Source organism: Amborella trichopoda, chromosome 2 (genome assembly GCF_054954075.1).
Source record: "Amborella trichopoda isolate Santa Cruz 75 chromosome 2, AtrichopodaSantaCruz75HAP2 v2.0, whole genome shotgun sequence".
Taxonomy (NCBI): Eukaryota; Viridiplantae; Streptophyta; class Magnoliopsida; order Amborellales; family Amborellaceae; genus Amborella; species Amborella trichopoda.
This window is the reverse complement of record NC_142337.1, coordinates 67437848-67461726: the sequence shown is the minus strand read 5'-3', so window position 1 is coordinate 67461726 and position 23879 is coordinate 67437848. Positions and strand designations below refer to the sequence as shown.

At 35.1% G+C, this 23879-nt stretch overlaps 1 protein-coding gene across 4 annotated transcripts in view; it reads right to left on the bottom strand.

Annotated features, from left to right (window-relative positions):
- Nucleotides 1-17328, bottom strand: part of CHR18 (chromatin remodeling factor18) — a 43297-nt gene extending 25969 nt beyond the window's left edge. For 2 of the 4 annotated variants that reach the window (XR_016050288.1, XM_020664791.2), the window contains exons 1-13: nt 17105-17328; nt 15346-15401; nt 14860-14935; nt 14727-14772; nt 14390-14583; nt 14029-14084; nt 6271-6346; nt 4362-4416; nt 3879-4045; nt 3703-3758; nt 3519-3594; nt 2941-3007; nt 1075-1141 (exon numbers count right to left, since the gene is read on the bottom strand). Coding sequence is in view for 2 of the 4 variants with exons in the window: in XM_020664791.2 (XP_020520450.1) it covers nt 1075-1141; nt 2941-3007; nt 3519-3594; nt 3703-3758; nt 3879-4045; nt 4362-4416; nt 6271-6346; nt 14029-14084; nt 14390-14583; nt 14727-14772; nt 14860-14935; nt 15346-15401; nt 17105-17293 (1181 nt within the window). In the remaining 2 variants the exon portion in view is untranslated. The remainder of the gene's footprint in view (nt 1-1074; nt 1142-2940; nt 3008-3518; nt 3595-3702; nt 3759-3878; nt 4046-4361; nt 4417-6270; nt 6347-14028; nt 14085-14389; nt 14584-14726; nt 14773-14859; nt 14936-15345; nt 15402-17104) is intronic. The other 2 variants (XR_016050289.1, XM_011623648.3) reach the window with 1 other exon arrangement.
- Between the last annotated feature and the right edge of the window lie 6551 nt (nt 17329-23879).

The window sequence follows — 23879 nt, the reverse complement described above, 5'->3', positions numbered from 1 at the left end:
TTTGATGCCGTCAGGTTCTCCAAGTCGAGAAATCCATTTATTCAAATAGACATCAACCCGGGCACAGGGATTTCTACTTGAAAAAAGTAATTGCTCGAGCTGAAGGATCTGGTTGCCTCATATGCCATTGACATCTTCTTGACTCCTCACAGTTTGCCTTCTATAGTTTAACAATACTTGAAACATATAATTTCAAATAAACATGATGTTGCCCGACTCCAACCTCAGGAGACAGTTTCGACAATGTATTTGACAAGACATTCAAGCAAATTGAAGATGTAACTTAGACGGTCATTTAAGAATATAGGCTTTGATATGATCCCAGCAGTTTCATGAAATAAATTATTTGTAATATATTTTACCAGACTTTCTAGCATATTCAAGATGCAGTTCGAACTGTTTGAGATATATTTTTTTACATGGTTATTTGAGAAAAAGCTATTTGATATAGGCTTTTGGAATTTTTGCACTAGTTTTATTAATCTTCTGGTCATATTTGAGAAGTCCCATTTCCCACACCCATTAAAAGCCCATCGCAATGAATGATGGGCTCTAAATTGACAGCAATCCATATCAATTAAGAGGTGAATGCTAGAAGTGGCAACTATGAGTTGCACTTAAGCGTAGAGCTATAACTCAGAGAAAATCAACAAAGAAATTATGGAAGAGGGAGGGAGGGAGAGAGAGATTAGTTGAATAAATAATTTTTTATTTGAATCATCTATTCTGTTACTAATAATATGGACAAGTTACGACAAAAAAAAAACTCATTCAATAGATGAATTATGTAATGAATGGTTAAAACAAGCTAAATTCCAGACTCCCAAGCTTCTAGTTTAAGCAAACCATGGAAACAAGTATCATCAGGGAATCTAGACAAGTTATCATTCTATGGTTCCCAGCAGTCAAGGCTTCATTTTCCTGAGCTCTCATTTCCAAGGCCCACCGTTTCCAAGGGAAACCACAATGGAAACTATCAAAAGGACCATAGGAAGCCTAATTCAGCAAACCAATTAATGATCCATAAATCACATCTATGAAAATCATTTCACATGCCAAAGACAGATGAAGCACCTTACTCCATCTCGTTGAAATGGCAGGAGGTTTGATTCAATATTGCTCGGCATCATTTTGTATAAGTCTGTATGAATTAAGCAAACAAAATCAGAGGCATCTAAACCAATTAGGGAAATAATCAAAGCAAACATGTGTAGCAAATGAAAATACATAAAGCTAGCAAAAAGGAGATTTTCCATCAGAAATGGTAAAAGAAAATTAGCTCGATTAAATGAAATATAAACAACAAATAAGTCACAATACCTTACAGACATTTATGGAGCAAAGTCAACAAAATCAAAACTCCACCTCAACAGACCACAGCTGAACAAAATATATAACATTTTAACAGGAAATAAAACATTTCATATCAGACAATTCCAATGCCAGGACATGCTTCTAGATGACATCGCATTTAGTGTACTGGATATATTGTGATGCCTGAATCTTCTGCAGTTTAGTAAAGAAATGATCCATTTAAACCATGACCATGAGCTAGTGCACAGATATACTCCTGGAATAGAAGCAGATATAGGAAGCCTTGTTGACAGGATCTGGCTATTTCTAAATATCCTAATAATTCCTCTAATAAAAATTAAATTGGTACTGCAAGCAGGAAAGAATTTTGGGGTTATCAAATGATATGTGAGTGACTTACAATGGAAGGGTAGCACAATATCTCCACAACTTCGTAATGTAATTCACTTCTACTTAAAACATTATGAGTGATGTAATATATAATACAGCACAATGCGTCCTTTAGAAAGGACAGTAACACCTAGTGCATTGAACATACTAGTTTTATTTGATAAGTCAATGCATACTGAAATGAGTACCAATACTGGTATCAAACCAATACCGATTCAAGCAAGCTAAATCTTCTAATCCATGATTGGGCCAAAGAAACAATTTGAATTTAATGGCTTTATTTGTATGTCTCAAGATGCTTGCCCCTATCCAAAAATTGCCATGCATGTAATACATCTACAAATTCACACATTCGAAAATATATGTAGGATCAAGGGATGAAAATGACTGAACCTAACATCCACGCCACTTTATAGGACCAATAACTCACTTTACTCATATTCTCAGTGTTAACACTAAAATTTGACACGGGGATGAAAGTGAAACTTTTTCAATGTTAGTCCTAACACTAACATTTGACATGGGATGAAAGTGAACCTTTTTCAATATTGGAAAATCCTGGGATTAGGGCACTGGCTTGATATGTTAGGGCTATGATGATTGCAATACAATGTCTTAGGTTTTCTTCCCATGCTGACCTATGTAAAAGAATTATTGGAAAAACAGTAGTGACATCATCAAGTGAATATACTTTGGGAATTTCAGAAAATGTTTATCATCTTTGACATATCGTCTAGTGAATATATTGATCTAACTTGTAAGACACTTAGGTCAGAACTAAGGTCCTAGAGGCATAGGGACCTACTCAGCGAGATTAATTACGTCCATTAACAAAATTTAGAGCCTTTTCATGTCATTTATTTTAACAGAAAAGTTAGGCCATTTGTAATTTTGATGTACATTCATCTGTGGAAGCCTATGACGGTAGCATCATCTTTAAGTACACATGTTAAAGGCAGTTCACGAATTAGAATTATTAACGCACAAAATAGCTGGACTCACGGTAGCATCATCTTTAAGTACACATGTTAAAGGCAGTTCAAGAATTAGAATTATTAACACACAAAATAGCTGGACTGATGGGTTATTATTTTTCGTTTTGCCCATAGTGCAACATGATACCAAATATAAACGTGTTTTCAAGAAACCCTATGTACAAGGAGATCCAAGGTTATAGCCAATCAAATGGAAACAATAAAGCTAACATTCCACAATGATGTAGATGATTGCAATTACCATGAAGATCTGAAACATTAGAAGCAGCATCAAGAGCACGTCTTACCAGCGAATCCAAATTGTACACCTGGCAGTCACATTTTCGGTAAACATCCAAATGATGAGCAAGTACATGGTTTCTATTAAAGCAAATGACGAACATACAAACCACACAAAAGGTTCAGGGTGGAGGATGTGATGCAAGAACCATGAACCTACTAGAATACAATCTTTAAAGCAAGTCAACCAGATTATTTCTATAATATTGACAATCCCAATATGGGTATTACAATTCCTAAAGTCAGCAATCTTAAGCTCTCCATATGCTCCAGAACTATCTTATCGTTTTTCATATACGGTGTTCTAGCTCTATATTTCCCACGGAATCTGGCTTCTAAAGAATAAATTTGATTCAAACGCATGAAAACAAACAAGAAAATCCACAGAGCACCGGAGCAATTTATATACCAGAAGAAACTGATAAAAGTGTCAGAAAGGCATTTGGTTCGTCCTATACATCCCTATCAACAATTCGGCATTATGCCACAATAAACATGACCTAGAATATGCTGAAATTACAAATTCTAAAGAAAACTTACCTCAACATCTAAGCCATCCACTTCGCTAGGAACCTTTTCAGCCGATGACAGGGAAGAGAATGGGAACAACCAGAGCCTGTTGTATAGCCAAGAACAAGCAAATACCATAAAACAAAGAGTGAGAGCATGTTTCAACGCGACCTCTACAGAAACAGATCAATCCAAGCTCACAGAAAGTATGAACCTTTCTTTCGCCTGCCAAGTACATTTGGGTATCTTTTTTATGGCATTCACGAGTGCCTGGAAGGAGATAAAACATAAAAATAAATAAATAAAACCAGCAATATTGTGAATAGATCCAAAAAAGAAATAGAAAAAAAAAGAAAAAAGAAATAGCACCCATGCAGTAAAGCTGAATACCTGCTGATAATCAAACTTAGCGGCAATATTGCAACTAGGATGAAGGAAAAACTTAATTGTAATCTTCTCCAAATTCTTGGGGCAAACATTGTCTTGGATGCAGCTTTTGTTAGAAGTATCATTCCAAAGTGATGTTTTCACAGAACGATCACCTTCACAGCGCCTGCCTGATAAAGTTAAAAAAGAAAGCACTCAAAAACATACTTGAAAATATTAACAATGATCCTGTTGAGAAACCCACAAAAGTACCATTTTATAGATGAAATCCATCTAAACGTCTTTCTTTGGGATAAATTTTAACAAAATAATGCAGCATATAAGAATGTGCAGGGATGCATAAACCATGTGCATGTAACAAGACACAATCACCAAAAATATCACCATACACTATGATATTGAATGATTCAAAACAAATAAAACCTATTTTTGTAATGTCTGGTTCCAAAGCCAAATAACTGAAAATATTCAGCAGGTTAGATTTACCAGTTCCATGAGATACTTGCAAAGCAGGTAAAACCAAAGGCGGGGAAGCCTCAATCTGGTACAACAAATAAAACAAGCATAGTCCCGCAATGTGAAAGACTGCTAGCATCAATAAACTGGAATAAATGTTCAATTAGAAAATTCATTGGTAGAATAGCACTGCCAACTCGATAAAATAAAATAACAAAAAGAAAGTGAAGAAATGCATGACGGGACACAACAACAAAAATGGTCCATCGTAAACTGAAGACAACGGATGGCATCATGTTAGCAAAAGGGAACAACAGAATTATACCGACCAACAAGGGATTCCTCCCCATGTCCAAGATATTGCAAAACCATATAAACCAACAACTCAAGTTTGATACATGGATTCCTCCCCCACAGTGAAGTTGAAGTTAGATGGAAGCTCTTGCAGCAACCAGGCCCTAGAGGTGTCGGAGGTCTATTAAGTTAAAGGTAAGACTTTACTGATGACCTATTCTGGCCCAATCCCCACTTGCGGATCAAATAAACCAAGGTAAGGTCGCTACAGCAAGGACTAAGAGTACAGGGTTCTAAATGGCCACAAGTGAATAAAGTGGGGTATTCCAGTAACATCATTGCCTGGGGCAGTGGTACAGGGCCTTGCTCATGGCAATTGCAAAATCTCTATGAAGAAATTTGAACCATATAAAAAGAATAATTCGCTGTTTCCACACACTTGGGGGGAGGCTAACTTCAAGGCTAATGCCTTGGTTAAAGATGGGATATCTAAGACATCCACAATAGTGACTTTTGATTTCAACCTTGTTTGGTATAGGCATAGTTTCTTGTTTTTTATAAAGTACCACCACCTAGGCTCAGTTCTGTAAATGTAAAAAGAACACTGATGCAGTCGTCATACGAGTAGCACAATTTTTTATTTGTGTCCAATATTGGCGCTTCAAGTTGCATTTGAAGATCTTTCAGCTATTTACAAAGGCCATTGCTGGGCTTTTTCCTCAATTTTACTATTTCAGGCCTCAAATCATAGTTTAAAATGTCAAATGAGGATGGTGACCAATATTGTGACTAATTAAAGTTTTTTATATTATGACTAATTAGAGTTTTTTATATTTTACCAATTATTAGAGGTAACTTATGATTTTAAATTATTTACTTGGATCTTCATTTGGCTTGGGGTTTTATATGTTTATAAATAAAATATTACATGTCCATTGTAGAAGGATCGGAAATTTTATTGAAATTGCTAATGAAGTTTGAGTTCCGAACTCGGTTAATGGTTGTTGCACTCTCCTGCTTTTTGAGTTTTTTTTCTCGCCCTCACCAATTCTACTACATCAAACACACAACCTTGTACATCAATTTGATAAAAAAAAATTCAGTTACCAATTACAAATATAAAAAATAAAAAGATAACAGAATTTACCATGAGTGAGCTAATTAGATGATATTTATCCCCTAACAAATATAATGTCCTTTTACATAAATCTCCATTGTATCCCAATTGAACAAATGAATTTTCCTACGAAAAAAACAAGCCTGAAAGACCTAATGGCGTATTTGTTCGGCGGAAGGTTTCGCTTTGGAAGCCAAACCTTTCCAAAAAATTTCATTCCATGGGGGGCATCATCCCTTTATATTTGGCGCAAAACCATGATCTGCCCAAGCTGGGTTCAGCACAAAGGACCACATGTGCTGGCCTTGCCACGGGCATAGCCAAGCCGGGTGGGTTGCTAGCCCATTGTCACTCCTTTTGTCCAAACATACAATCTGAACAGACCATACCAACCCAACCTTCCTTTTCTGACAAGAAAAAATACTTCTTAATTAATAAGAGAAGAAATAACACTTCAATCCATCATAATTACTTGCTTAGCAAATACTCTCTTCATGTAAGTCCCTGAAAAGAATGATGAAGACCCACCGTAACAACGGGAGATATGATTGAGGTCAATGAATCCACCGCTTCTTTCAATGAAGCAAGAGGAAATGTCCAAACCCTGCAAGAAATGAAAAATATAAAGGATTTTTTGTACTTTAGACTGAAAATTTAAAAAATATACATGACAAAACCATGAAAGCTAAATGTAAGTTCATGAAGCATCCAAAGCTTACCTCATTGTTCATAGATTATGGAATTTTAACGTATCCAATAACGAAGTGTTACATTGAAATAATTATGAACACATAAAAACAGTGAACTTTCTCACAAGCGGAGGCAACACATAAAACAATGAGAGACCACAATATTTCGTGGAAATTATTCAGCAAACTCAAAGATCATATGCATGACACATGACACAGAAATGCTGCACTAATTTTACAGGAGATATTGAGATTAGCACATCATAGAACAGTTTCCTCCATATGACGAACCCTGTTTTCGTGGCTGATTTTAAACTGAAGAGCCCTTAAATGTGTCTAGTCCTAATGATAATTTCAAAAGTCGCCCCCATATCACTCTTTCTGTGGAGGTCACAGAACTACTCCTACACACCAAACTGTTTACAACTTTTTATGCTAAAGGACTTTCATGCCTAGGTTTACCACTAAAGTACTAGAAAAAGGAAGCCGACTAAGGCTATCATGTTCCTTATGCATTCATTTCCGGCTTCATATTCCTTTCATCGAAAAATAGTATGTAGAATCTTCTACTAACTCCACATTTTTCATAAATAATTCTTAGTTCTAGAGCTTTAAAACTGATCTTTGCAGACAAGCTTAAATGCATACATAAGTTGTCTTCATTCTCAATAGCCATTCGTTAGAAATTTGTACGTGAATCACCATAATTACGTTTCCAATCAGTAAAGGACAAGGAAGTTCTGATCCCTATGTCAGCAAAAGAACTCCCCCGTCTTACCAACGGAAAGAATTAGCTTTTTTCATGTCAAGACACAGTTAGGAGGCTGTGAAACAGCCCATGGAAATAAGATACAAATGTTGAGCTATGTGCTGCTTCCAAACAAGTCAGAGATCATGGGACCAACCAAATCAGTGTTCAAGGAGGCAAAAAGAAATATGGTAAAGGGTAATCACAAGCTAAAATTTGAATTACAAGATCCATTATGGTCATAAAGAGCCATGAAGTCATACAAGTCATATATGACCATGCAATTACAGCCCTATGAGCAAGGAAAGTGACATGGCTGAACATTCATCATCCCATGCAATTTAGCAGCCCGCCCCAAGCAGCACAATGACAATAATGAGTCATGAAACACCAACAGAAGCCTTCCCAGGCTAGCGATCAGGGCAAACACCTAAAAGGTTTTGAGTCTATCTTATCATTGTTCAAAGTGTTTGAGCAAAGTCAATCCTTAATAATCCCAGAGACAAAAATCCTAACCGACAGGGACATGGAGGTAGAACCTCTATGATTCTAGGAAACTAACAAATTTACAAAATAAGGCAACATCAACAAAAGCACTTCTAACAAAAGAAAAAAGGAAACTAACTTCAACTTTCCAAAATAAAATTAAAGTCCCAATTTTTACTAAATAAATATAAATATCTTAATCAAATTTTTCAGCTGCCTTTTGACTAAGATTTGACAGAACTTCAGAAATAGGAAAAACCCTTGAGATAGTAGTCCTAGATTTCCGAGAGAACTCAATTTGATATTTGAATCACCTCAAACAGACATATACATGAAAATTTATGACATTAAAAAGCAGTAAGCATCATTAAAATAATTCAGGACGAAGGGGGACTTGGCTCCTATACCAATTTTATCAGACCAATTTGCCCCTTGGAAGCATGTCAACCTGAAGGGATTGTACATAGGGCTCTCATCCCTCCCTGAACCAAAGAGACGAGCTTTTGTTGCAATTAGTGGATTGAATGTTCTATGTGTTCATCTTATCTATTTATAATGTTTCTTATCTGTTTACACTTCTCTGTTCACTGTTTGTTTGTACACATCTATTATTGGTATCAGAGCCATGTCGTCTGTTGAGATTAAATTCTTATTTACTTTGTTGACTGGGTTAATCTATAGTCCGTACTTGGATTAGTATGCTCTGCGTCTGCGTAGCTGGACTATGATCTCTCGCATAAGAAAACAGAGTACGAATTAAAGGTTAATTTTATGAATGATTTCATTCACTGTCAATACTTTCTTAGGTTTACTTAACAAGAGCTCTAAAGTCGGCAAGAAGGCCTGGAAAGGAGTTCATACTTTGTAAACCAAATCAGGAAAGTTGGCCTTAACCTACCTTTGTTTTACAATCATAGTCAACTCTGTAAATTCTTTAAAATGGCAGATGAAAACTTCTCAGATACTTCTATAGACCTTACTTCTTCTTCGGGCCCAGATTTCGAACCCATGTTTTCAAAACAAGAACATCTTTTTGAAATAACCTATACCCCTGAAAAGTTTTATGAAACTCGTTCCCAGTTAATTAATCCTTATCATGTTTATGATAAATCTAGCTAAAATTGGACTAAGCGAATCAAGAAACTTTCTGGAAAGAAGAATCCTAAAGCCATCAAAGAATATGTTCAAGCCTCTTCTTTTGATCAACACCATTTTCCAGCCACCCAAGCCGAACAATATATCACAATTAGCCATCCCAAAAACCTTTTCCCTCAATGGCTTAAAGAAGGATATCCATTTTGGAGCTATTAAACCAGCCTTAACTTTCCATGGTCGAAAAGGAATCGAAGCAGTAACCAGAATTGCATTGTTAGACACTAGATTTCTAGAATACCAGCATGCATGCATCGGAACAATCCAAACAACCCTAAATGCTGGCACCATTTTTGTTAACTTCTTTCCTAACTTCAATATCCCTATCAGAGACCCCCATTTGAGCTCGGCATTCAAAGTTCAATTACAAATTACTGGCACCAGACAAATTGAAACTGCTATTGTAGCCACACTCCATTACCAAATGGTGCTTCAGAATCATGCTTTTGATATTGTTACTCCTTTACCTCCTGAATGTGAAAACACTACCCTGTTTATCAAAGTTGATAATAACTCCCAGCCAGTATGTCATGACATCCCGAGACAGATATCAAGGGAACGGTTGCTTGAGTTAATTCCTTCTTCTTGGGTTACGAATTATGAAAATTTACAAACCCAAAGTCAACCTGTGATGCAGTCTGAGTCTAGAATGACAAGGTTGCCAGATGGAATGGTCCAAATAAGTTTTCAGTCCCCAAGCAATATTGAAAATAAAACCAGAGAAATATTCCCTACCCAATTCCATGGTTTACTTGAAAAAGTCTCAATTGTTGCATTTGATAAAAATGGGAATCCTATTTATGAGCAAAAGACCTCAGATGGTCATAATTGATTTGATTGTTGCAACTGTTCTACTTGCATCCAAGATCAAGACGATGAGGAAGAGAAGGAAAAAAAAAAATTAAAAAGAATAACTCTTCTCAACAAAAACTTCCCCAAAGATTCATTGATGGTGATCCAACATTGGATTACTAGGTAAAAGTTCTGGAAGATGGGATTATTATGTAACTTATGGCAGTCAGCACCCAAAAACCTCTGAAACTTCAGAAATCATCCCTACTGGTTGGGATGACAAGAAAGATGCTACTGATGAAAAGTCTTACATTTTTTAATGTATGATGTTTGATCCGCACAGTTCTAATTATGCTAATAATTTCCCTCCATTACATGATTATGAAAAGATCCAGGATAATGAAAGACACTTATGGAAGATTAGAAACCCTACTTCCAGAGATTCTTCTGGAGCTTTAAAGACAATTTCTCCTGCTGAAGCAAGCCTTAACTGGCAAGCTGAGAATGCTAAATCTCAAAACTTAGCATTGCTTCGGATAGAAGAAAAACAGAATAACATGTCTTCTCAGTTGCAAGGTTTAATTAGCATAATTATGCAGTTAAAAGAAAAAATACAACTATTGCATGAAGAGTTGATGCAGATTCTGTATTCAGTTAAAGACATTCATGAGCAATCTTAATTGTTGAATCAAAAAGGAAAAGAAAAGGCATTTTTGGAAAAACAATTGCAAAGTCTTGAAAAAGACCTTTGGATGAAATCTCAGTATTCTCAGCCTCCATACCAATCCCAATTTCAACCAGTATTAGGAAATCCTTACGTTCCAAATTACCCAACTTAGATAAATCCTGATCCTTTTCCACCTACAAGAACTCTATATCCTCCTACAGGTTTAATTCCTCTAAGAAATTTTGGTTTCAGATCTTCTAACTCTTTTGAAGATGAAAGACGTTTCCAAAACTTTCACCTGGTAATCCAACTGTTAAATCACCATCAATGAATCTTTGGTGAAGTTTTTGTTGAGAAGAGTTTTTCTTTTTAATTATTTTTTTTTTCTTCTCTTCCTCATCGTCTTGATCTTGGATGCAAGTAGAACAGTTGCAACAATCAAAACCAATTATGACCATCTGAGGTCTTTTGCTCATAAATAGAATTCCCATTTTTATCAAATGCAACAATTGGGACTTTTTCAAGTAAACCATGGAATTGGGTAGGGAATATTTCTCTGGTTTGATTTTCAATATTGCTTGGGGACTGAAAACTTATTTGGACCATTCCATCTGGCAACCTTGTCATTCTAGACTCAGACTACATCACAGGTTGACTTTGGGTTTGTAAATTTTCATAATTCGTGACCCAAGAAGAAAAAATTAACTCAAGCAACCGTTCCCTTGATATCTGTCTCGGGATACCATGCAAGAAATTCTCAATGTATTGGTTGAATAAAGTGATGCTACAAATCAGCACAACTAATTAAACTCCCAGCCTCCAAGGGCATCCAATGGAAACCCTTCAAAGGGACAACCAATACCTCAATGATCCAATTTATGATGGATACCAAAGGACACCGTTTACAGGTCCATGCAAACCTTCTCAAGGGCTACTTTACTACCACAACATTCAAAGCCAGCATGGGCCAGACATCTAGCTATAATAAGCGATTTGTTGAAGCTTCTCATTCTTGAAAGCCAAACTATTGTAGACCTTGATGCTCTAGCAATTGTGTTGCCAATCCCCATCCCGATCCACTCATTGATGAAGCAACAGAGCCAATTGCACCATTTTTCGAGTTCACAAAAGGGCATGGAAAAGCATGCTATAATGGAAATGGAAAGGAGATGTAGCCCCAATTCCTTAGGAAATGCTAAGATATTTGGTGCAAGACTAACAGGTCAATCCATATCATCTTAAATTAGGTCTACTTCCACTCCTGTTTCTTCACAATACTGACTTCAGTTCTTCTCCCACGATTATTGACTAGATACCAAAACTAGAGTGGGAGCCAAGATTAATGATGCAGAACAATTTTCAAAAAACACTAGCGGCCCCTAGACAGCCGGCCTGGCACTCAAAGCCTAGGCGGGAGCCCTGAGGTGAAAACTTTAAAAATATGAACATAAGTGTTGTTCAAACACACGTGTGCAGATATTGGTGTTAATTTTGTATGTTTTTGCATTTATATGTATTCTAAGTAACTTTTCCCATGTAAATATATACGCATGAATGTTGAAACGTGTTCAAAACCTCACATCATTGAAAATTTAGCGAAAAAACATAAACAAGTCCATGGTGTATGAGTCTCCGACTCTCCAATCCATACTCCACAGTGACACACGATCATGCTACACTAATAAAATACAAGATGGAATACAAAAGAAAAGTACAAAACCAAAAACAATCGATTTAAGGTGTTTGTAGATTTATGGATCAAAGTGACCCAAAATGCCCTTAGGCGCCACTTTTATTACACAAAAATGTGCCCAAGCCTAGGTGCTAGGCGGACCCTTTTTTTTAACACTGATGCAAGGTGCTTTTCAAATGCATAATTTTCACCTATATGCAATGTTTTAAAAAAAGGTTTGCCTGACGCTTAGGCGCCTGACTAGGCGGCCAAGACAAAAAATCTGCACGCCTAAACCCAAGCGGCCTACACGGGAGGATGTACCTGGGCAGGAGCCTAGGGCCGTAAGGCCATTTTTGTTTTTTTAGAACGCCCAAAAGGGCAAAGGGAGTCATTTTGACCCCCAAAGTTGTATAAAAACGTTATGGGGTTTATTTTTAACCCCCATAGTGAAAAAAAAAAAAAATTTAAAAAACCCTCAATATATGAAAACCCCCAAAGTGAAAAAAGCTACAGGGCGCCCGAGTTCTGGGCACGCCTAGCATTTTTTGAAACCTTGCCTATGTGTCTATTTGAGGTGATTTATGTCCCAAATTGAAGGCTCTATGAGATTTATGACTACTATCTCTAGGATTTTTCCTAATTTGGATATTTCAGATCTTATACATTCTATTGATAGGTAGATGAAATTTTTTACTAAGAATCTTATAATTAATTAGCGAAGTTTGAGACTGTAATTTGATTTTAGCAAGTTGATGTTAGTGGCCCAAGGTCAATCACATAAGAGATTCAGTTGAGAATAAAGTTTGCTTTGTTTAATGGCGCAATCCATCTAGGTCTTTTTTCCTCCTTTTCGTAGGTGTTGACTCAATGAGTCTAGTTTTAAGTTGGTGTGGATGCCACTACAATTCTAAGTGTCCTAAATTGTGTTAACGTATTGACTCCTAATACAACTCAGGTAATTCCTCTTTCATCCTCTCCTCGTTTCTCTAATGATTCCGCCACCCTACCAAAACCCTGAGGAAAACCCATCTCATCCCAGAGCTCTTGTGAACCCCAACAAACCTACCCCCTAACAAACCCTTACAACAAACCTTGCATCCTTAATCTTTTCTATCCTAAAACCAACCTCACAATCCTCCTTCCATCCCCATATCTTGCCGGACTGTTAAATTTGGGTAGCTTACCCTCTACTTGCAATCCTCTACTTTACCTTAACCTCACCAAATCCTCCCCCATTGACCTACCCTAAGTCTTACACTTTAGGCATTTTGTCATCCACTCTTATGTAGTATAGGAGACCTACATACATAACCTACAGTCCCTAACTAAGTAGGAGACCTAAACATTTAAACATCCCAAATCATAATTGAATTAGAACTCGAAACTAACTGGCCCTTCTTCCTTAACCCACCTCGCATATGAGACTCGTGTAGGAGCCAATCCCCCTTGATACTAAATCACTTGACTAACTTCATAGTGTGGCCAAGCAAAAATGCAAGCCGTGCCATGAATGCAACAACAAGTGTTTGACGAAATTTTTGCACTGTTGGATACTTAAAATGCAATGCATCCTATCACCATATATGCATGGAATCCAATGAAGTTGCACATGCTCCAGCAAGATAAGGAAAAAAAAAACGTATTTGTCACTTAATTTTGTTGGGTCAAGACACATGGAAAAAAAAACCTAGTTGTCACTTAATTTTGTTGGGTCAAGACACATGGCAGCAAATTGTATACACAACAGGCTTAACATTGGCAAAGGACTCATACTGGTAAATTTATTCTTGCATTCATTGGAGTAAGTCAACTATCAACAAGAAATGTAGCACGTCATAGAAAGGTTCAGACTACAAGAAGCAGATACAGCATTAAGTAGGATACTGTGCACATTGCGCATACTAGGAAAAGCAGGTGCAATAGACAGCATGATTTTGGGCATTCTCGGTAGATTTAGATAGCCTAACAAATATCCAAAAAAAAATTAGATCTTTGAAATAGCACTTAGACGTGGTTCAGCATATATCTATTTACTGCTAATCAAACATAGATACCATAGCAGCAGAATTATACTTGCCTTTCCTCAGCATTCCACTGTCTTCCTTTTACTGATTGGCAAGCTTCCTTTATTCTCTGCAGAAAAATTGGAGTTAATGCACAAATCTAGGATATATACTGAAAGAGTACTCACAACGAGATTCCCCTGAGCAGGAACAGAAGTTCTGAACATATGGCATTAGAAGCAACAGACATCATCACAAGTTGACCACACAGGATGAAGTTAAAATATAGGAGAAAGCAAATGCGGACTAATATCTAACATCAGAAAAGGCTATTGACATTTAGCTTGAATACAAGTATGCAGCCGAGGCCCCCAGAGGAAACCACAGAATTAACATGTCAAAAGAAAAAGCTACACAAGGAATCTGCTAAAAAACCTCATTGTATGGACTTTGAGCGGCAACTCGGTCTTGGCCAATCAAATATAACACCACCCGTATTTGGCCTTTCATATTTTGCGGACTTAAACCCTTGCCTTTACTTCCCAGATCTGGTGAGCACGGAATACCACACCCAGATCCTTGTACTGGTGGAAGCTCACGCAGTATACTTTGCTCTAGGGTACAGCCTGCTGTTTAGCAATAACTGCTTTAGTTTGTTTTTCCTACCCAAAACAGCAATAGAGAGAAATTCACACAGCAATTTTCTTTCTTCTAATGTTGACTTCTTTCACACAATGGTAATTACAACAACAATAGCAATAATAAGAATCACCTTGCACAGATCTCAAGTGCGAGCGAATTGGGGAAACCATAGAGATCTGAAAATCAGAAACAAATGAAATAAATACTAAACAAGCATATAATTCAAATCTGGCAAAGCACAGAAACAGCATTTGGAATAGTACGCTGGAAATAATATCCTTGAGTGAACTTAGAGCCACTTCCAAATTCTCCAATTGAGATTCAGGGTAGGTCCAGATCCTGCACCAGGAGCAACAAAGGTTTACTCTAATTCAATTGAACCAGGAGACAGAAGCATATTAGCATTCTAACACAGGTTTAGCTCAAAAGATAGTTTCACCATAACAATGCATAAGCCAAGGAAATAAAATCTAGCATGACAAAATTCTGCTAATAGACAAAAACATTAAAAAGAACAAGCAATGAGATTGTGAATTCAAATAAATGACAGTTTTATGCAAAGGAACCCATGACTAAAATATGAAATCAATGGGCCATTTATTCCGAGTGAAAACAAGGAATATCAATCTGCGATATTAATTGATAAACCACCATAAAGAATTAAGCTCTATCAAGGCATCTAGTTGTAATGCCAAGCATTATACAGAAGCCATAAAGTAACTCATATATATGCAAGTGTAGCCTCTAACCTCCTACTTTGATCCCACTCATGACCAACCACAGACTTCAGCACATGCAAAAGTTCCTGCAAGAAAGAAAAGTTAACAAGAAAGATAACAATTCTAGTACTCTAAAACTCTAAATGTCATGAGATTCACTTAAATTTCAAAATAGAAGAAAATCAATTAACCAAAGCAAACAAGATGAATTCTCCAATTGGGACAAGAATTCAAAGAATAGCCTGCGTCCCAATACTGGATGCTTCAATAACCCATCTTATTAGGAGTAGAGCGTATCCATACCTGATGATGCAATAATGCAGAAAAAAAAAAAAAACATATACACAAACAAGGAGAACAAACCACACATGAAGACATTCAATATTACATGTAACGGATGAATTCAAGCTAAATCAGGAAAAACATAAAAGACCACCCAAAGTTCAGAGAAGGATACAAATGAGAAATCACTGCAAACATTAGAAAAATATGTAACTTATATATCAGTAGACTGTGTTTTAAATTGACTCAGTAGAAGACAGAAAAATAACAGAACATATTTAGCCTAATACAGATTTTATACGAGAAAGTAATGTATTCAGTTTATTACAATGTGCGTCTAACGCAGTTCATGAAACACACAAGCAGTTCCACTAAATCGGAGACTTCTACAAAACAAGGCTGGAACTAAAATTGCACTGTGTTTTCTTTGACTACATTGATGGCACAATAGAAGCACGCTATTTTCATAGCATGGATGAAATAGTGAGGGAATACACTATTATACAGATTTCTATGGCGAGTCAAGAGACAAGGAAACAAAATACCAATAATTAATAGAAAAATATATTAAAGAATACTAAGGAATCACCACATTTTATGGACTTTTCCATGGCAACTGATCTAAAGGTGGGGAAAAATCTATGTTCGCCAAAAATATGGCAGATTCAGTGCTTTCCTCGGTAGTTCAGGTGTGCTAAATGAGATCAAAATTTAATGTAGAACAAATATCTCAATGTAACAATCTATCTAGGGTAATTCAGTGAGATACCGGGGAAAAAAAGTACTTGCCCTGACAGAGAGAAACAAGAGAATTAAAGGGCTTCCACCAAGTCACCATGTGTTTGATGGTGTTTCTTACTGCAATTCAGATAAGAGTGCAAAGAAAACACCCCCAAACAAAAAGGTAAAAAAAAAAAAAAAATATCAATAACAAACTTGTCTTGCATAAGAAATCACTAACATCAGCATACATGAATCATAAATAGTTTTTCCACGACTAAGATCAGTTCCTGAAACTGAAATGAAAGTAGTTCCCTCTTTATACAGAGATTTCAGGAAATCCAGCAAAGTTCAGGAACACTGGCACTGGTATGGGAAAAAGGAAGGATTTTATTTCTACTGAGTTACACCGAACTTGCAAGGCGCTTTTCTCAAAAGAGCCCTTGAATTTTGACAATAACTTTGTACGGCGTCTCACACAAATATGGAGAAGAATTAAGATGATCCTCTCATGTAATAAGAAGGTAATTACCAAGTTTGACTGTGTAGAAGGTAATTACCAAGTTTGACTGTGTAGAAGGTAATTACCAAGTTCGAATCGCTTTTTCCAATAAAATTCAGCAAAATGCATTAAGAAGCAGAAGAAGAATGCTAGAAATTAACTGTAAAATCCAATACATTCGGTAGTATCAGAACTTTCCTTAAGAAGGTCTTCTAAGAATCTAAAAACAGAAAACACTTGCCCTGACTAAGACAGTGAGGCACCCAAAAAACGAAGGGCTCCTACCGTGTTGTATTGAGTTTGCAAAGCGATTCTTCCGGGAGAATCTCTGAATATTTTGATTGTAACCTTCTGAGATGGACTCTTTGAAGGAGATTGAGAAGAAGAGAAGGTATTTTTCACTGCAACTCTTTTGAGAGCTTCTTTCTCCATTGAATCGAGCTCCTCTGCACTAAAACCCCAATCGTCTTCCATTTGGCGCCTCTTTGCTCTCTCGCTTACTCTCCTCTAAATTTTTCTTTGCCGTTAAGAGAAGCTAATTTTATAGTGGGTCACTTGCTTTTATAAAGCAGGGAAGATTTTCCCAAAATATCCCTGAAAATGTGTCCTCGTTTGGTGTTGATACCCTCGTAGGAGGGATATAATTTGGAATTTTGGGAGAAACTGAGTCTAAATAAAATTTGCAAATAACGTACACTCTAAAGAAAAGCGCCCCACTTTCGAATCGGAAGAGACACTTTCAGTAATAACCTTGGTTTTGTACCAGGGTTTCTTTGGAAGGGAGGAGTAGAATTGGACATCTTTTCTCGAGGCATGGCTGGGTGGGTACACATCCGAAAATGAGATGATGTTCAGTTTTTTTAGGATTGTATAATACGAAACTATTTATCCGAAAATGAGATGATGTTCAGTTTTTTTAGGATTGACTATTTATCCGAAAATGAGATGATGTTCAATTTTTTTAGGATTGTATGATATGAGACTATTAATAATTGTTTTAAAGTCATAATTAAATATTAAATTGGATGGTTTGGGAAGTTTCATGAAGTTTGAAATTTGTTTTTTTCAATGTTCCTTTACCTTGTGTACAAAGATCTCGCAGCTATTCTCATTCATTCGATTTTTTGGCTTCACATGAGTCACGACATTCGTGAAATATTTTTTTAGAACTTTGGGTCTAATCAATTTTACTCTTACAACACCCATTTTGAAATCTAAAATACAAAATAATTATAATTTTTTTGTATAAAAAGTAAATGATCTATTTGTGAACAATCCCCGATAAAAAGTAAGAAAATGAATAAAGACACTAATCAATAGTTATTGGGATTTTATTGTTGAATTTGTGTGGTAGAATGGAAACGAGCAACTGACATCCCAAAAGACCATTTCTCTAGTAGGAGCATGCGGTTCATTTGCTCTCTCAATTAAAACTTATGGTAGGAATATTTGATGGACCCCAAAATTTTGGGGAAATAACCTTTTGATTTTAAGAATTAACCTCAAAAACAAAAAACGCAAATTGCACACTCTATGCTTGAAAAAATGTCCCGAAAATTGAACAATGCCATCCAATTTTTGAAGATCGAAGTGTTTAACTCAAAATCCACCGTAGTTTTATAATAACCGTGTAGCAATTCTTAGTTATATCCCAATATTCTCTAGCCGAACCCAAATAATTAAGAAAATGTCTGATGATGGTGATCCCAATATTCTCTGTAAAACTCTCAAGTAACTCTTTTAATTGAGGGAATTAATATATTTTATGCTCCGGGATGAGTATGCCATGTACGAAGAGCCACAAACAACATACCTAAAATATGGAAGTTTTATATAAGATAGCGGCATTACTTGTAGAAGTAAAGGTACAATGATCCATACTATTGAAATTTAATTGGACGACGTAAATTTGGTTTTTTCCGTCGCGCTGAAAAATACATGCAAAAGTGAGTGCGGTTTGTATAGAGCCTAGGTTCTAAACAATCAAATTAGAACCTATCTTCATATGTTGTCGATAAATGTGGATTCAATACTATAAATCTTTGTGATAGCCTTAAAATACATTTTCATATTTATTTATAAAGTTTAAAACTTAAAAAATAGTGTAAATCGACATATCTATGAAAACTTGAAAATATTGAAAATTGACAGTCAAAAAATTTGTTACAAAACACACTATTTCCAAAACTTGAAATCCATCTCATGTCCATGCATCTTGATGTTGATATGATCAATTTGATGCTATTTAGGCATCAAAACAACCTCTTCTAGTGAAATTTTTTAGGTAAGCTCTAATTTGATTGTTTGGAGCTTTGGCTCTATATAAACTTTTCCCTTTTTAAAAACATGTAAAATGTTGGTCGGAAGACTGCGACTTATTTTTATTGTCAAAAAATATATATATATATTTTAGGGGAAAGGCTTCTATACTTCCCCTACAACATAGAAGATCTCCATCCAATTTAGATAAAGTGAGCTACTCACCTTTTGATCTAGATCCGACGCCTCAAAATATTTTATTTTTAGTTATTTTTTATAAAAATTGTAGGACTATAAAATTTAGTACTGCCATCTTCCCAATGGGCCCACACCTAAAAAAATATTAAAAATAAATTTTCAATTTTTTAATAATTTTTTTATAAAATATAATGACCAAATAACCTTTGAAACTTTAAAGGCTATTTTGGTAATTTAATTTAATTGATAATAATTTTTAATATTTTTTTGCAAGTGCGAGTTTAAGATGGGAGTAGATGTCTAAAATTTGGTGTCAAAATATTTTATAAAAAAATAATTAAAAATAAAATAGTATAGAGACGTGACATTGTGATTAGTGTCATTTCAACCGTCTATTCGTAATGGATAGTTAGATAAGGGGCTATATATGAGTTTTATACTGTAGGAGAAGCATATAAAGCTTGCCCTAATTTTTTTGGGTAATTCAGTACGGATGACAAGCCCCTACATGTTTTTTGAAATCATTAGTGGTTTTTTAATGCGTTAGGTTTTTTGGGTACTTCAGTAGAGATAACAATCCCCTACCTATTTTTTGAAATCATTAGTGGTTTTTAAACGTGTTAGGTGTGAATGGAAGCGTACACCATAGTTGGGGCACACGTGGTGCTACCACCACAACCCCAATCCCATTTTTGAAAGCTTGTCATATTTCTAGTACAAATAAGTCACAATCACTCTTGTGAGTCAGATTTTTTCTTGAACGGTTATAAATGACTATCTACAAAGAGACACCATTTACCTTTTGTACAATGAGGTCACAATTATTTTTGTATCTTAGATTTCAAAATAGGTGGTTGTAAAAGTGTTATTGATTAGACGCAAAGTTTTTTTTTAAAAAAAAAACCTCAGACTTTGTGACTCTCCTCAAACCATCCAATATGATATCTAATGAACGGTAATAGGTGTGACTTCCTCGTACACCGAAAATGGTCTCTTCACAGACGTCCCCCTTTTAACAAAAGGTGTGATTTATGCAAGGCGCCTCACGTATGGAAGTAAAGTTGTCGTTGCCATGTTCTACTTTTTTTAGCATTTAGGTTGCCGCGTTCTATGCTATTCATTTAAGTTTGAAGACATAGAATTCGTATGTCTTTTAAGACCGTCAAAATATAACACGTATTCCAAAACCTTATTGTAGTTTCCGTTCTCACTTACCCCACCCAATAACATTTTAGTAAATCTAACTCCTAAACTATTTAAAAAAACAAGAAGGAGAATTTACATGATACATCTTAACGGGTTGTATAATGTAAAGTTGGCACCGTATATTTTTTCCTTTTTAGGGAATGGTATTATTGTATGGACAGACTTTATATATGTCCCACACCCATAGGTAGAGGTCATACATGTATGCTCCGTCTTACAGCCACTCGATCATAATGGACAACTGGAATGGTTTGTCGAATTATTTTATTTTTTATTATTTTTATATAAAGCATATCCAAAAGGGAAAATATATAATAAGACTATTTGCTTTTAATATAAGGTGGTCATATTAATTTTGACCGTGGGATGTAAAATTGGGTGGCTGCAATTGTTTCATTGACCAAGCTCAAACTTTAAAAGAAATTTATTCAAACTTTGTGACACATCCAAACTATCAAAATTTAGGATGGTTGTAAGTAATTGTGACCAACTTATATCAAAAGTAAATAGTATCATTGTATACAATCCCTATCCAAAATCAAATTTGATGCACGCCTATTTTTTCATTATTCACCCGCACGTTACACGAAGATTTTGGACTTTTATCTTTACTATAACTACTTTTCAAAATTTTTGTTGGGTGCGGCCACAATGAAAAGACTGTCTCAAATTTAATGCCAATATTATTAGTAGTGAAAAATTCGAATAAAATAAAATACTCTAACCGATCATGATCAAAGTATAACTTATTAACATTGTGGATCCAACAACAAATAATATATATATATATATGGAAAATTGTTTCATGTGGGCTAGACCGCATTTTTACAATATGTGGTCTCAAGGTATAAAGCATGCATCTTAAAGATGGATGTAAATAGGTGGTCCATCTAAAAACAATTGAAATTAATGGTCCAAATGTTTTCCTCATAAACTCATTATTTTTCTTTTATATAGGAAAAAGTTTATATAAAGTTGCAATCTTAAAATGTAGAACTACGGATGCACCTCAAAAATCCATCGGAAAAGGTTATTTTAATGTTGAAAAACCTTATGATTGATCATCTCGACATCAAGATGTATGAGTATGAAAAATAAAAATATTTTGAGTCTCATAAATAGTGCATCTTAGAACATATTATCTATATTGTCCATTTTCAAGATTTTCATATGTTTATAGATCTACTTGATTTTAACCATTTTTGAAATTTTAAATTTTATAATTAGATATAAAAATAGATTTTGAGACAATCCTAAAAACATTTTACATCAAAATTATATATTATGATAAAACTTGAAGGTGCACCTTAATTGGATTGTTTAAAGTTACAACCCTATAAAAACCTATATATATGTATAGTTTGATTAATTCCTTTGCAATTAGAGAGCAAAACAACCCAATGGAAAGAGGCATCTTAACCAATATCCACATATGCTTCCCTCTTGTTCTCATTGCTACGGTTTGACCCAGTGGTCTACCGTGCCTCTCGGTGGGAGTGCCTTTGGCAACTACTCTGACACAATGTTTGTAAACTCGTTTAAGACTAGCCCGACCGTGAGACTGGTGCGTAAAAGAGGTCTTGCACAACTTGATAGTATGGTGCAGCGCAACAGTTGCAATGTGCTTGCCATCCACACCAAAGAAAAACATGAATGTATACCACATAAACAAATTATTATTTAATAAGTATTAAAAATCAAAATTCGGCACAGAATGTGTCAGACCAGCATAATTGGAATATAGAAATTGGGCCAACACAATGTGTCATAAGCTGGTCTTGGTGCGTTTTTGTGTTGAACCAAGCAACTAGCATATTTTTATGACCAGAAGCCAGTATGGCACATGCTAGGCATCATATTTTGCGGAAAAACATAGGTTAAAATGGAGATATTTTGGTTCAAAATATTGGACCTTTTTGCTTGTGGGGCATGGGCGTTGAATGCAAAAATAAATAATATTGTGGTTAATAATATGATATCAAAATTTTTTTCTTTTTTTTTAAAAAAAAAATAAAAATTGAAGGGGATGCCTAGAAAGTACAACCTGCTATAATTTTCCCTAAAAAGAACAAACACATTATTTTCCCATATGCACATATAGAAATGAATCGTGTCACAAAACAAAATTAGAGTACAAACTGAAGTACGAATCAACCATTTAATGTTTAAAAGAATGTCCTAAAAATCGAGGCTTGTAGATTGTAACTTCGTTTGAGCATAAATAAAACTAGTGTTATGCACGTGAAATTAAATAATAATAATTCAAAAAATATATTTTATTCAATTACTGAGAGAAAAAGAAAATACCAAAGCCTTAATGAAAACCAACCAATTGGCACACACATTCTGATTACATGCTCTCAGAAAAGATGGTAGATGCCTTCATGAATTTGCATGAACAATAAGGAAAAAGAAAAGAAAAAAAAGATATTGAACGCAGAATAACATAAGGAAAATGAAAACCATATTTGTTTAGAGAGAGATCATAATCATCTTTATTGCGTGTGCAGCCTCACTCCAAAAATAAGTTATATGTTTTCCAAGTTCTCCAACTCATCGTGCACAATCTTGTTGTCTAGTTCTTGAAATTAAAATGGGAAGAACTTGGTATTGCATATGAATTTTAAATTGTTTAGGAAATGGATGCAACTGTAGAACTTCTTTCTTTATATTTTGAACATATGTAGACATATTTACCTCAAAATATAGTCTAGACAATTCACTTCTAGATTGTCCTAATAGATCTTCTCCTCCATCATCAAAGACAACGAGTAGAATTGTGTGGGAATATTATATAATATTAATCTCGAAAAGTTTCTAAAAAAAAATAAAAAATTAGCATGCTATTTTACACAATTTATATGGATAACACATTCATCACAATACATTATTTCATGTAGATTACCTCTCACCAATGAATTGAGGTGGATGTTTATTGCATTTTTTGCATAAATAACTCCCATATAATTTGCATAATTATTGAAACACTCAACAATTGACAAAAAAGTTAAAACTAATGAACCCAAAACACAAACATGAATGTTTTATCAGAGACTTAAAAAGTTCGAGCTAGTCTAGATGCAAGAGATGGTAAAAAAAGAATTAAGTCACAAATCCCTCACAAAAACTTTATGAGAAAGAAATTATAATCATCATTACAACAACTTTACAGCACAAAAGTATGCTAATTTTATAATTTACTCTATAATTACTATATCTTTACTAATATAAATACTATTAAAATATTGAAAATTATTGATTACAAATATTAATTAAATTAAATCGTATACTTAGAGTGTAGAGATTAAAGAGAGGTTGAGAAAAGAGAGTAGAGAGAGGACGTGGGGAGAGAGTAGAGATTAAATAGAGTATCTACTACTGCATTATTAACCCCAAC